Here is a 14,926-nt window from a genome sequence, read left to right on the forward strand (position 1 = left end):
CACTTCCCCTTGGGTGCAAGCATGCAGTATCTGGCATTACTCATGAGAAGAACCATTTTGGGGTACATTGGGGTGGTGTTTCACAGGCTGAATAGTTATTAATGTGTGACAAAGCCCCTTCTCCCAAGAACCGCTCTCTCATGAGAGTGGCAGGCCATACACACACACATGCAGCCTGGAGGGCTTTCACCACCCAGCCCCATTGTTAGATCCATGCAAGCCCTGTGGAAGGCTACCATTCCAACACCGTTACAATCCTGTGGAAGGGTACCATTCCAACACCGTTATAATCTTGCAGGGGCCAGGAAGGAATAGCTGTTGTACCACATAGCATCAGCTATGCAAAAATACTGGCTCCAGTCAAAAATCTTACTAGCAGACAGCAGGAGTGAAACAGCTCATTCTGGAAGTCTGGTTGTCCCTTGGCAAATATACATGTTTTTGCCCAGTACAGCTATACTCGGCTTGCCAGGGATTGCTGAAAATAGGGGCTCCCCTTACCTGCAATTTCCCATGGCGGCTGATCTGTGTACACTGGTCCTGGCCCGGGAATTTTGAAGGTGTATTAGGAGCCATCTCCAGTCTAGCAAGACCGAGCCCAGAGGGAAATGGCATGGAGCAGCCCAGACTCCTTGGGAGCCTGTAGGGGTTGAGTGTGGAGGGAAAAGTGAGGAGCATGAGGTCCCAGCAGGGCCCCCTACCCAGCTGGATGTCCAACTGGACATCCTAATGCATGAAAGCACAGTCCAATGGAGACTCGAAGTTCATGAAGCCTCTAGTCCTCCTCAGTAGACTGACCCTCTCATAAAAGGGCCAATCCCCGGCTGGCAAGCCAACATAAGGGGAGCAGTGTGTTAGGGGTTCCTGGACAGCTTTGACTGGGTCTGCCATCACAAGAGCATCCTTTGTCACAGAGGACCAGACCCCTAGGAGCCTTTGCCCACCCTCATATACATATTCCCTCCTAGGAAGCTGTCATGATCCCTTCCTGGAGTAACAAAAAAAGAATGCTCCTCTCCACCCCACTGCTACTACTAATTGTGCTTGTGCAAGATGGTTTTGTTGTGGGGCTGTTATGAGGGTGGCAGTGCAAGTAGTGTGAGGGAAAGAGTTTAAAATGCCATTTAAAATGGTTTAAATACCCTCTTCCTGCTGTTTGTGGTCCATGCTGAATAGGCACGGGCACTGCTCCTTGAAGATTGTGGCCAATGGCTGCTGCCTTGCTGATGCCTTGCCCTCATCTGGTGACTTAAGTGCTACAGAGCTTGCTGGGATGTGGCCTCAGTGGACCAGGTAGAGGGAGGGGCTCCTCTGCCTTGAAACTGGAGGTTGCCCGACCCAGGTTGGAAGACTGTCTGTGGGACGATTCCAGAAGAACCTAGAGTTCAGCACCCCGCAATTTCACACTATGTATGAAGGCGGCCATAGGTTATGTGTTTATATCTGACCAAGTGAAGATCCTGAATGTTTCTGGTCTTTGCTCATAGAGAAGTAGGTTGAATTAAGGCCAGGAGGGTGCTTTTTAAAATCTGTGGCTGATGAGGAGGCCTTTTCCTTTCTTATATGTCAGCTCTTTACACATTGATCCTTGTTTATGTAACTTCCAGGGACCATCTCTCCTCTTTTCAGTGTCTTTGCCAGTTCAGGTCTAGTCAGTCACCTTTGCTGATTATGCCAACAAATGCATCGGATGAAGATAGTGGTAGTTAGGGGCCAAAACATTTTGATAATTGCTTCTGGAACCTCCTTCCCAAACATGTTAGGAATGTTTCCTCTTTATTGTCTTTCCAAAGAAGTTGTAAGATTAGGTCTAAAACAATCAAAAGTTGTTTTATCAGGTCTTTGACTGAAGTGTGTGTGTTCCTGGATTGTTCTGTTCCCTATTTATATTGCGGTGTTTGCTGTCTTTTGTACAACACTTTGCACTTTGGAAAAGTATTTTCCAAATTTTAATTAATACATAATAAATAGCAGAGAATTACAGACTGTTCTCATTCCTAGGGAAACCAAAACCTCAGTTCAACTCATTGTATTGAGTCACAGAACGTAGCCAGACTGTGGAAGACGTGGAAATTACCAATCTTATTATTATTATTTATTATTATTATAATCTTATGATTATAATCTTATTCCTTTATTTTGTTTTATTTTATTATATATTTGTTATATTGATATTGATATTTGCATTTGTAATGTTCTCTTTTCTGGTCAATGACTGTAATAAAATTGAACTGAACTGAACTATTTTTCAGACTCAACTTGACAGCCTTGCTGTGCAGCAGACACTGCACTAGACTATGTAGATATTTTTGCCTGGCTGCCAAGGTGTTAGGACTGCCCTATGTCTCTTTAACTGCCCTGTGCTTTGTTCTATTGCTTTCCTGTAGGTGTGTTATAATTTTTTTACTACTACTACAAATATTTATATACTGTTTTTCAACAGAAGTTCTCAAAGTGGTTTACATAGAAAAATAATGAATTACAGTACAATCTAACTGGGCTTCTAGTATTGTGGTTTTGAGTAAACTCCATGCATTCTGGAGCGAAGTGACTCTCCTGATTTTCCCTTTCAGCTTTCTTTTCACCATACTCCTCATTTTGGAAAAGTTTCCTCTTCTGAAATTCAAAATATCTGTCTTAAACTTCCTTGGTGATTCTCTCCCCACATGTATGCTGGATTTGATCACACTATGGTCACTGTTCCCTAAAGGGTCGATGACACTGACACCCCACACCAGGTCCTGGGTGCCACTCAGGATTAAGTCCAAGGTCGCCTTCTCTCTGGTTGGTTCCAAGACCAACTATTATAGGGCACAATCATTCAGCGTATCTAGAAATTTGGCCTCTCTGTCATGACCTGAGTGTGAATTTACCCAGTCTATGTGTGGGTAATTGAAGTCATCCATTATTACAGCCCTGCCTCTCCTTGACGCCTCCCTGATTTCCTGCTGCAACTCCCAGTCACTGTCAGTGTTTTGATCCAGAGGGTGATAGCACGTCCCCAGTAGCACGTTCTCTTTCAGGCCTGGTATTGTCACCCACAGGGTTTCTGTGGAGCAGAGGCATATCTAGGGAAAATAGTGCCTACGGCAAACACTGAAATTGCACCCCCTGTCCAAGCATCTGACACCCATCTTTCAGATAACTTTATCATAATATCAGCTGAAAAATATGTCAAGCTTGTTAATCTTTTAATATTTCAAAAACTATTTAGCAGTGGACTTAGCCAGACCAAAACATGCTGGAAAACTACAAATTTCAGTATGTGGGGGCTCATGAAATACCCAAATTCTGTGTGGAGATGTACTTGGAAAACTAAACAGAAGTGCCTGTCTAATTCTCTACTATGCATTGTAGCATCACCATTACATAAGTTTTAAAAATCAATGGAGAATTTGACTTTTCCCAGATACTCTGTGAATAATTAAAGGATATGCAGAGTAAACTGTGTCACTGCTTGGAATATATTCTAGTCTTTCAGAAAGACAGTTAAAATGAGAGAAAGAGAGCAAGAAACTCCCAGTGGGCCTTAATATTAAGGATTTCACACTGATTCAAAGACAAACTCACCATTAATAGCCATATTAGCAAGACATCACATTTAACTCACTTATCACAAGAAGCAAAGTAAGAACAAATGAATACAATCCTAGCTCTTAAGTGTCAGCTCAGTATTCACAAGCCCTGATTCTCTGTACATAGTGCCAATCTGAATATGTGTACAGTGTCTTATATTATATTATTATTATTATTATTATTATTATTATTATTTTTTACCCGTAGCCCCTTTGGGGGGCTTCCTAAAGGCTGGTGGGTTTTTTTGCAAATATTCCCCCTCACCCCGCTGGCCTCTAGGGCCTCGCAGGGACCATATGAGCATGTCCAGTGGCCGTTTTTTCCATTTGAGCATGCACGGTGGCCATTTTGTTTTTGGCAGCCATTTAAAAAAAATTTTTTTTTACAAAGTGGCGCCCCCTTCAAGTGGCGCCCGGGGCACGTGCCCTGCCTGCCCTACCCCTAGATATGCCCCTGCTGTGGAGGACTCAGGTCCACCCAGGTTTTCTAGCTTGTTAGATTCTATCCCTTCTTTAACATACAGTGCTACTCCCCCTCCAAGGTGCCCTTCTCTGTCCTTTCTGTAGAGTTTATATCCAGGGATAACAGTGTCCCACTGGTTCTCACTGTTCCACCATGTTTCTGTTATGTCCACTATATCTATTTCTTTGTTAGTAACCAAGCACTCCAGCTCGCCCATCTTGGCTTGGAGGCTTCTGACATTGGCATATAAGCACCTATATGCTGAATCTCTCACCTGGTGTCTGCTATCTTTCTTTTGACTCTGACCAGCTGGCACAGGCTCCTGTCTGCTTTTTATGTGGTTTTGTTCTGTCCTCTTCTGCTTTATCTGAATCCTTTGCCCCCCTCGCATGTTAAAGGATGGCATCCAGATACTGCCCAGCTCCTGTCGGCTATTCCCCAGGCATCATTTTAAAAGCTGCTCTGCCACCTTTTTTATTTTAAGTGCCAACAGTCTGGTTCCATCTTGGTTCAAGTGCAGCCCATCCCTTTTGCACAGTCCTTGCTTGCCCCAAAATGTATCCCAGTGCCTAAGAATTCTAAACCCCTTCTCCCAGCATCAACATCTCATCCACGCATTGAAACCCCTCAGCTCTGCCTGTCTCATTGTACCTGTGCATGGAACAGGTAGCATTTCTGAGAATGCTGCCTTGGGGGTCCTGGACTTCAAAATGCTACCTATCAGCCTAAATTTGGGTTCCAGGACCTCCCAACTAGATTTCCCCACATCATTGGTGCTGACATGCACCATGACAGCTGTCTCCACCCCAGCACTGCCTAACAGCCTATCTAAACGCTGCGTGATGTCCGCAACCTTCGCACCAGGCAGGCAAGTCATCATGCGGTCAACACACGGATCACAAACCCATCTCTCTATACGTCTAATGATCAAATCACCCACCACAAGGAGGCCCCCACCCCCCGGAGGAGTATCCCCTGTGCGAGAGGATATGGGCTCATCTTCCACTGAAGGGGTCCCTCCTAAAGGAGCATTTCCCTCTTCGTCAGACTGATGTCCTCCTTGCCCAAGACCTTCATTCTCCCTGAGAGCAGCAGAGCTATCGGCCCTGGAGTGGGATGCCTCTACCACATCCCTGAAGGTCTCATCCGCATGCCTCTCTGTCTCTCTGAGCTTCTCCAGATCCGCCACCTTGGTCTCGAGGGCATGGATTTGTTCCCTGAGAGCCAGGAGCTCCTTGCATCAAGCACACACTCATGACTTCTGCCCATGGGGTAAATAGTCATATATGTGGCACTCTATGCAATATACTGGGAAGTGCCCCCTCCCCTGCTGACTTTCTATCTTCATACTGTTTTTGTTGGCTGTTTACAGTATTTAGAGATAGTTTATTAGAAGGATAGGTCTCAGCTGTAATGGTCAGCTAATTAACTGTCCAAACAGCCTTTCTCAAGAATATGAGGGAGGGATTTGTACTTACATTCTCTGCTCCACCAAGCTCCTTGTGATCACAGGGACTTGTTCCAGGCTCCCCCAAACTCTTCCCGCTAAACTCCTGCTAAACTCCAACATCCTGTTTGCTATCCCTGTTCTCTATGCTCTCGGGCCTTTACTTCTTATGTAGAGAGTAGGCTTCCAACTGAGACACAGGATTTGGGTCAAAGGAATGTCGAGGAATGTGGGACCTCCCCCAGCCCTAGCTGACTCCACCCCCTCCAGGCAGGGACAAACAAAAACACTGGAGTTTGCTAGCCCTGGCAAATGCTAGCCCTGGCAAATCTCTCTCTCTCTCTCTCTCTCTCTCTCTCTCTCTCTCTCTCTCTCTCTCTCTCTCTCTCTCACACACACACACACACACACACACACACACACACACACACACACGGACTTATCCCTTAAAGAGAAATAAGCCTCTAAAAATCTCCCCTCCTCCTGTTAGTGTGATGGGGGGAAAGGGCTAGATGTCGTTCTGTTTAGAAAAGCTTGCTCACCTCCTCAAGCTGCATCTGCTCTTCACAGAGTAGGCTGTGGATTAGACACTATCAATAAATGCCAGGGTTAAGCTTTTGATTGCTGTGATTGTGAGGGATTTTTATTGTATTGACAGCAATAAAAAAGATCGTCAATAAAGCCGTAGAGGCTAGACCCAGTAAAGAACACACCTGCAGGGGCGGATTAAGCTTTTTGCTGCCCATCGGCAATCAAAGATTTGCCTCCCCTCTGTCCCAACAGAGACTTGCGTAGTGTGCTGTTGCCTATCCCCTACTTGCAATCAAAATCACAACACTCTCACACACACAACTCAGGTACCTCCTCCTGCCCAGTTGCCAGGCTGCCAGGGCTTCTGTTCTGGGCAGCAGCTGCTGTTGCATCCTCAACAGCTGCCTTGCATTTGCAAATCTTCCCATTCCCTCCACCCACCTGTCCTCATTCTACTATGGTCCTCATTCTACTACGGTAGCTGCTGCTCCTGTGGCAGGAGCTAGAGCGGAGCAAGACAGGGACATCTATTGCAGGGAGAATGGTATTGCTATGCCCAAGCCTTTTGCCCGTTTCCAGACTCATAGAAGCGCTCCTAGATCCAGTAGATGCCGCCACCCAGGGACTTGTGCACGAACCGTTCCAGCGCCAACATTGCCATCAGCTAACTACACATAACCGGGTAGTTTTTTAAAAAATGCGGGTACCTGCTGGGGCACCTGGGTGGCGGCGCTGCAGTTCCTGCATATGAAGCGCCTCCGCAGAGCTAGACTGGAGTAGGCCAGTCACCAGGAGGTGGAGTCGATGCAGTGCAAGGAGGCGGAGACTCAGCTGCGGGAGCTGGACGTGCCTGAGTGAGTGAGCCTTCCCAGCCAGCAACCTCCGCCATGTTGCTGCCCCATCCACTTCTGTAGCTCATCACAGGGCACCTATAGTGTTGCTGAAGCTGAATATATTTGGAGTGGCAACTATGCATTGTGAGATTAAACATAGTCACACATTTTAAAGTTTGTCTTTCCCCACAGTAAGCTGTTCATGGACAGTAATCCTGCTTGCACTGCATGCAGAAAGCTGCCACTCCTCAAAAGCTGCCACCATAGGTAAGTGCCTGCTTTGCCTATGCATTAATCTGCCCCTGCACATCTGTGCTGCAAAAATGGGAGAAAGGTTGTGCTTCCTATCTGTGGTGATACGTTGTTAAATACCACAAACGGGGGTAGGCAACCTTCGCTCTCCATCTGTTGTTGAACTACAACTCCCATAACAAAGCTAAATTACTGCCTGTAGCAAACAAAACCGATATATAATTACTGCCCAGCACAGAGTTTTAACTGTGGCACTGATGATCTGCATTTTCCATGAATGGAGCTTGGTGCCATGAGAACAAATTGCTCTGAAAGATCAAACAACTGTGCCAATATGGGAAGACCAGCATTGCCGTTTGCGACATGAAGAAAATGGCAATACGCCACCCTGCCCCATCTCCTTTTCCAGTGCTCCACCTCACCAGCCCAGATGACACCCCTCTTCTCTCTCGTTGGCCTCACCTTTGGGGGCTTATGACCAGCTATAGAAAGAGGGCTACAGAAGGTCCACAAGAAACTTTCAGCATCCCTGCGCTGACAGTTTTTTCCTGCTGTGCACTGGGTAGTGGATACAGTGAGGGAGAGGAGGGGTGATTTTCCCATTTCTTCCCCTCCTTCCAAAAGCCCTTCACACTCGTTTACAGGGGCAATTAAGTAAAGTCATACATCCTTTTGGATGTATGGTGTAGATGTATAAAGGACTGCCTACTCTTTCATTAATCAGCCTGACCCATAAGTTACTTAAGAGAAGCTCTTCTTATCTCACAGCCATATATATGACTTTTGGCCAGTGGTGAAATGCAGACAGGCTTTCTCTATGGTAGCCCTTGCCCTCTGGAACATTGGAACATAGGAAGCTGCCATATACTGAGTCAGACCATTGGTCTATCTAGCTCAGTATTGTCTTCACAGACTGGCAGCGGCTTCTCTAAGGTTGCAGGCAGGAATCTCTCTCAGCCCTATCTTGGAGATGCCAGGGAGGGAACGTGGAACCTAAATGCTCTTCCCAGAGTGGCTCTATCCCCTGAGGGGAATATCTTACAGTGCTCACACTTCTAGTCTCCCATTCATATGCAACCAGGGTGGACCCTTCTTAGCTAAGGGGACAAGTCATGCTTGCTACCACAAGAACAGCTCACCTCTCCAGGAATTCCTTCCTCCTTGATCTTTGGCTCATCCCCTCTGCCTGTCTTCAAATGGCAGTTGAAGTTATTTTTCTTTTATAGGCCTGCTAGAATTTGCTTTTGTAGGGTGTTGGGGTTGGGGGGGGAGGGCTGTATTAATCTGTACTTTTAGAAATAAACAGTTTGTAAATACGTTTTCTGTGTAAGCCACTTGGAAAACTTTTTTATTGAAAAGCAGGCTAGTAGTAGTAGTGGTAGTATTCTGCTTTATTGTATGTTTTTGTGATCTTATTGTAAGCTACCTCTACTGTTCTAGGAAAAGTAGGCAGGATAGGTTTTTGTTTTGTTTTTTAAAGTGGCCAGTTTCGCATTGATTGGAGGACTGAATATCCACATTGCAGCTAACGGGAACCTGTTGTAAAATAATGGCAAATCCATATTTATTCAAGCTGCTGTTTTTTCTCCTGTGAGTGGGGAGAAGCTGAGAACAACCACATTTTGAAATAGACCCCCCCACACACAAACACACATACACTGTGCTCAAAGGAACTGAAGCATACCAGTGGCAATGCCAGAGGGAAGGAGGGGGAGACTGGAGAAGTTGATTCTGGTGGTGTGGCATGGAGTGTAAGTTACATTTGGCCCACTAGCTGTCAGCTTCTTCATTAATAGATATTCTCTTGTGGTTAATTTGTCTTTTGTTTGAATGCTCAACTATGGGAATTAGTGCAACAGAGACAAGAGCATTGACATTAAAAGGAACTCTTCCAGCTGTGTTCCACAGATAACAGCAGCACACGTCTGCAAATTAGGATCACATGGGATCATATTTGGAGCTATATTTATTATTCAAAATGCCTATTATAATGGCATTTATTATTCAACAATCATAAACATTTATTCAAAATGGCCATCTTATTAGTTTGATCTTATTTTCCATTGGGTAAGAGGATGAGATGTGGCTTGAACTTGCCACCACTGCTCGGCTCGTGTTGTGGACAGGGCCTAATTTGCTGTCAAGAAGAATATTATTAAGGCAAATGCCACCTAGCAAAAGTAAAATTTGTTGGGTATAAATACAGGCTGATTCTCCAAATTGGGTTATGCTAGTAAAACAGCTCATGTGTTGCTTGAGCACCACCACAGCCCCTGTTCATCAGCATACCAGCATTAGCCTGAAATTTTAGAGTCCACAGAATTGTGTTAGGCCAACTAGACAATATGCTGAATTTGGATGTCAGCATTTCCTGTCCTATCCTGTGTCTTGACTGCTGTAAGGATGGAAACAGATGTATGATGGGACTTTGGATCACTCCAAATGAAAGTGTGTCCTAGAAAAGCTGCACACACCAAGGCAGTAGTCTTCATGCTCTGCAATGATGCCCTAAGCTCCATTTCCAGGAAGGTTATCAGTGTACAGCTGTGCACCCACTGTGGTTTTCAGTAAGGGTTTAATTAGCTGTGGGCTGTGGTTTTCTAATCCAGTTTTTACAAAAACTAAGTACATATCATGCTAAACAACTCTTCCCTTCATTTTGTGACATGCAGAAGGCCATGTTTGAAAAAAAAATGATGACTTTACCAAACTTTCCTCTCTCTCTTTCTAATTAAACCTCTAGGTATTTCAATGCCTGTTCCTGTGTTTGGACTACAAGATGATTCCAAAGTGTTCAAGAATGAAAGCTGTTTACTTGTGGATGATAATTTTGTCTTAATAGGATCCTTTGTGGCATTTTTTGTTCCACTCACTATCATGCTGATCACTTATTTTTTAACAATAAGATCCCTTCAGAAAGAAGCTACATTGTGCATTAATGATCTTAATTCAAAGACCAAGTTTGCTTCATTCAGTTTCTTCCCTCAGAGTTCACTTTCTTCAGATAAATTCTTCCAGCGCTCTCTGACCAAAGAACTAGGGACCTCTGGAAGGAGGACAATGCAATCAATCAGTAATGAGCAGAAAGCATCCAAAGTACTTGGGATTGTCTTCTTTCTGTTTGTTGTGATGTGGTGCCCATTTTTCATCACCAATGTGATGGCAGTCATTTGCAAGAAGTCGTGCAATGAAGATGTAATTGGAGGGCTACTTAACATTTTTGTCTGGATCGGATACCTTTCTTCAGCTGTCAACCCACTAGTATACACTCTCTTCAATAAAACCTACCGATCTGCTTTCTCACGTTATATCCATTGTCGCTACAAAGAGGAAAAGAAACCCTTGCAATTGATTTTAGTGAATACTATCCCTGCTATAGCATACAACTCAAGCCAACTTCAGTTAGCACAAATGAAGTGTTTACAAAAGGAGTCCAAACTGATAGCCAAAGATAGCCTATAATGAAAATTGGAATACATCATTTAGAAGGAATCTTAAAGAGCACCACCAGTCAAGTGAATGAAAAGGTTTGTGACTCTGTGAGCCTGTTCACAGCTACCATGGCAACCACGGGACATTCCTGAGACATTATTACCTATGAGTTGCTAGCTTAGGAATAACAACCCCCTAAGTGAACCATCAGGCAAATTGGAAATCGGTCATCTTCTGTTAATTAAAACCTGAGTTTAAATGCTGAGATGTGCATGCTCTTTCATACAAGACTTCAGCTTCAGAACAAGATTTATTTTTTAAATGTTGAATAATATATTTCTCAAAATAAACTGTGGTGGACGGTGATACAAACCATTGGCAGTTTTTTAAATGTAAAGATATTTGCCTAAGATCTTTATCATTCATGAAGTCTACATGCAAGGTTTTTGGTACCTCCATCCAAAGCATCTTTTCAACCAATCCTGGGGAAAGGTTTAGACTAGGCTGGCTGGATCCAAGGATGTTTGTTTGTTTTTCTTTTGCAGATATTTGCGATGGAATGCATGACTCTGTACCACTTCACAACAGATTGTATGGCATTTTTAAAAAATGGATTCTTTGCATTCCCTGCATTTGTGTGGGAAAGACACATGCAGGCAATGCAAAGAATCTATATATTGAAGTTACATATTTAATATTTAATGTCACATCAGCTATCTGGATAGGAAATATGTGAAAATACTTTAAAATATGTGCTTGTATGCGTGTTTGTTTTTTCCAAGTAAAGGGAAAAATGCAACAGCTGACAAACTGCACAAGGAGGAGCACGGACAACTAGAGTGCCACCTGCACGCCATGCTCAGGTCATCACCACTGATGGGGCTGTGCTTCAGAGTAGCACATAGCTGCACAACACAACACCTATTCCAAACACAATTATATTTATCCCAATATGTTTATATAATCAGGAATTGGATTTGCTTGAGTGTAATATTGGGGTCTGGCATGATTAGATCAGGGCTCCCTTTTCAATTAGCTGCATCTCCCAAAAACATCTGGGGGTCAGAGGACATTGGAAACAAGATCGCATTTGGCCCAGGGGCTGCAGGGAGATGTCAGAACCCTTGATCTGCTCGCACACAATACCTCCAGCTAACTTCAGTGGATTTGTCCCTTTCCCCAGCACTTTCCAGATCGCATGCTAAACAGGGGTAAAATGCTTCAACTTGGCAGGATCGTATTGAAAACGATCCCCAGAATCTCAAATTCCTACAAGAGGAAAATACAGCTATTTTTCTGCAATGGACTTGCAACGTTGTAGCACTATACCACAAACAGAAAATCTGAAATAAGGCACTGGAAATGTGAACGGCACCTTACTGCCAGCACAGGGACTGTGGTGTCACAACACAGGAAGTACGGAAGCTAGGGATATGCATGGAACCGGCGACTGCCAGTTTAAAGGGGGAGGATGGCTTTAAGGACCATGTGCATGTTGCAACGTCCGCACGTGCACCAGGCACTTCTGTGTACTTCCAGTCTGATGCGCACCAGGGCAGCAAGGAGGTACACTGCCGCCCCATGGGACTGTTTTAAACCACAGCACCAGCAGGAAAAACACAGCTGGCAGGGGAAGCACCCTCCCTTGTTATTCAAGCTATCCCCCCCCGGCCCCCACCTTCAAACCAGCCAAACCACTGGGCTTTCGAACCAGTTCAGAGGTCCATAAAAGGGCTTCCAAATCTGTGCATGCACATCCCTAATGGAAGCACACTTAGGAGATCCATAGTGACAAAGTTGTAGGGTTTAATCTGGAAAGCACCCCTAAAGTTATCCTGTTCCAGCCCCTAGAAGCAACTTTTTGGGGCTACAGTGCAGAGGCGTAACTATAGGGGGGGCAGGGGGGGCACGTGCCCCGGGCGCCATCTTTTCTGGTCACGTGGGGGGCGCCGCCATGACCAAATTTTTAAAATTTATTTAAAATGTTTTGTTAATACAAATGTTTCCTGCTCAGTGCAGCAGCGCTGCAGCAGTCAAGGGAGCGCGTCGGTGCCCCCTTCCCCACGAGCGGTCCCTTCCGCGCCACCTGCGCCCCCCCCCATTGCTTTGCTGGTGCCTGGCGGCCAGTCAGTGGCCTGGCTTTGCGGCAGCGGCAGGTGCTTGTGAGGAAAAACCTAAGTATAATGTAGTATGTTGGGGGGGGGGTGGCGGGGGTGCACAGTGGGGGGGGCACCATTTCAGTGTTTGCCCCGGGCGCCGTTTTCCCTAGTTACGCCTCTGCTACAGTGGGGCAGTGGAGGATGGGAAATTCCCCTTCCAGTTGTTCCTCTGGATCCAATCCCTTAACATGATACATTTAAAAATACATTTGACTTCTATAAATAATAGGAAGCAATAGCTTGTACAGATGAAGCTATGTGGAATTTTTGCTAGCTCAGTTTTGAACTTCTGAATTTTGAAAGTCACTGAAGTAATTCAGTCCTGTTTCCTTCTCTTAGTTACCATTCAGAAATCTTAACTGCTTTTCTGTCACTCACCTTATTGTTGATTATCTTGAAAAGCAAATAGAATAGAAGCGTTCCTTTGTTACTGCAGCCAGTACTCATTTCTACTCAGACTCATGTTTTATTCTCAACTCTAAATTTACCTGTGTTCAGTAGAACTAGAGAGAGGAAGAAATATACATGAACATGAGGATAAAATCCTGTCTGATTTCTGAGGTCAAAGTGCTGCCCATGTAATAAAGCCATATAATCGGCATTGAGCTGCTTGCCTGAAATGAGTAGCAATCACCTCTCAGGTGAGCAGCTGTGTTGCAACTATATGTACCTGCATCTCACCAGTGCTGGCCAAAGCTGCTGTTCCTGCTGCTGAATAAGGCAGAGGAGAGTTACCTGCTTCCAGTAGGGATGTGTGAATCAAATAATTCCAGTAGGGATGTGTGAATCTAGTTGATTTGGGTGATTTGGAGACAGAACAAATCACCCCTGTGGTCCATTGGCTAGATCTGGGATCAAATCGAATCACACCAGATTTGATTCAAATTGATTCAAGATTCGGATTCCTCCTATTAATTTCCCCAGATTCCCAGCTTTCATCTTTTTTTAAAAAGCTAAGCTCTAGCCCTTGTAGAAGTGGAGTTATAGAGCAAAATGTTTGGTCACTATTTTTCAAGTGTTTGGATTCTTTGCTGTATAACTTTTCCTCAATTAATCCCTATGAGGATTCATTACACACGTTCATTTTGACTGTCTTTGGACAGTGGCAACTGTCATGTGCCAAATACACACCCTCTCCCACCCGCAAGGCAGTGGGATATAATTTTTGTTCTAGGATTTTTTTCAAATGTTTAGACTTTTTGGTGTCTAATAACCTTTCTTCATAATGAATCCCTATGAGGATTCATTACACACCAAAGACTCTAAACACCTCAAAAATTCCTAAAATATAAACTGAGTACCCAGTGGCTTGCGGGTTGGGGGTAGATGGCACATGGGATGCCACTAATTCCCCACCTGCAAAGCAATGAACAGAAGAAATGAAAGTCTGTAATGAAGACACCAAAGAATCTAAACACTTCCGCACATTTTGTGACCGCACATTTTGTGACCGCACATTTTGCTCCATAACTTCACTTCTACAAGGGCTAGAGCTTAGGTTTTTTTTAAATTAAAGCTGGAGCAACTTCGAATCCCCATTATTTCCTATGGTGCAAATATTCAAAATCAGTTAAAAAAAATCATTTTAAAAAATCAACCAAGTGCCCCACTGCCTTGAAATTTGGGTAGTAGGTGGCACCCATGGGGAGCTACCCACCACTCAAATTGGGTGCCCCTAGGACCTTTATAAGTGGTCTGAATCAATCCAAATCCAAATAAAATAAAATCTGGGGTGATTCGGGGGCACAGATTCTGACACAAAACAAATCAGGGGTGATTTGATTTGGGCACAAATTGAATTGAAAATATCAATCCATGAACATCCATAGCCTCTAGGCCCGTAGCTAGCCTCAAAGTCTTGGGGGGGTCACAAAAGTCAGGGGGGCAGGTTATATTGGGAGTCACTTGCCTGGGGGGGATTGCAGTGGGGGGGAGAAACTTTGGGTGGGGTACGTACACCCCCTTGCTGCCTGCCTGCCTGCCTCAGTGATTTTTTTTAAACAAAGATACAGTATCAATACACAGTGGCATTTGCAAAATCAATTCTTTCATAGGATCTGACATTGCTTTCCTCAACTTGAATCCTTCCATAATTCCATGATATATGAAGTACTTCCATGATATATGAACTACCTGGAACAAAAATGGGTGAAGATAGGCTTTCTTTTAATATCAAGATACAAGTGTGTGTCACACAACTAGTTAAAGCTCCTTAACGTGGCTTTATTAGTTGT

The 14,926-nt window shown here is 44.4% G+C and overlaps 1 protein-coding gene across 2 annotated transcripts in view; it reads left to right on the forward strand.

The window, feature by feature from the left end:
- The window catches only part of HTR2A (5-hydroxytryptamine receptor 2A), a 57,457-nt gene extending 42,873 nt beyond the window's left edge, over positions 1-14,584 (forward strand). For both annotated transcript variants that reach the window (XM_053285792.1, XM_053285790.1), the window contains one exon: positions 9,845-14,584. In XM_053285792.1, coding sequence (XP_053141767.1) covers positions 9,845-10,563 — 719 coding nt within the window. In that variant the 3' untranslated portion in view covers positions 10,564-14,584. The remainder of the gene's footprint in view (positions 1-9,844) is intronic.
- Positions 14,585-14,926: the final 342 nt, after the last annotated feature.

Source organism: Hemicordylus capensis, chromosome 1, assembly GCF_027244095.1.
Source record: "Hemicordylus capensis ecotype Gifberg chromosome 1, rHemCap1.1.pri, whole genome shotgun sequence".
Taxonomy (NCBI): Eukaryota; Metazoa; Chordata; class Lepidosauria; order Squamata; family Cordylidae; genus Hemicordylus; species Hemicordylus capensis.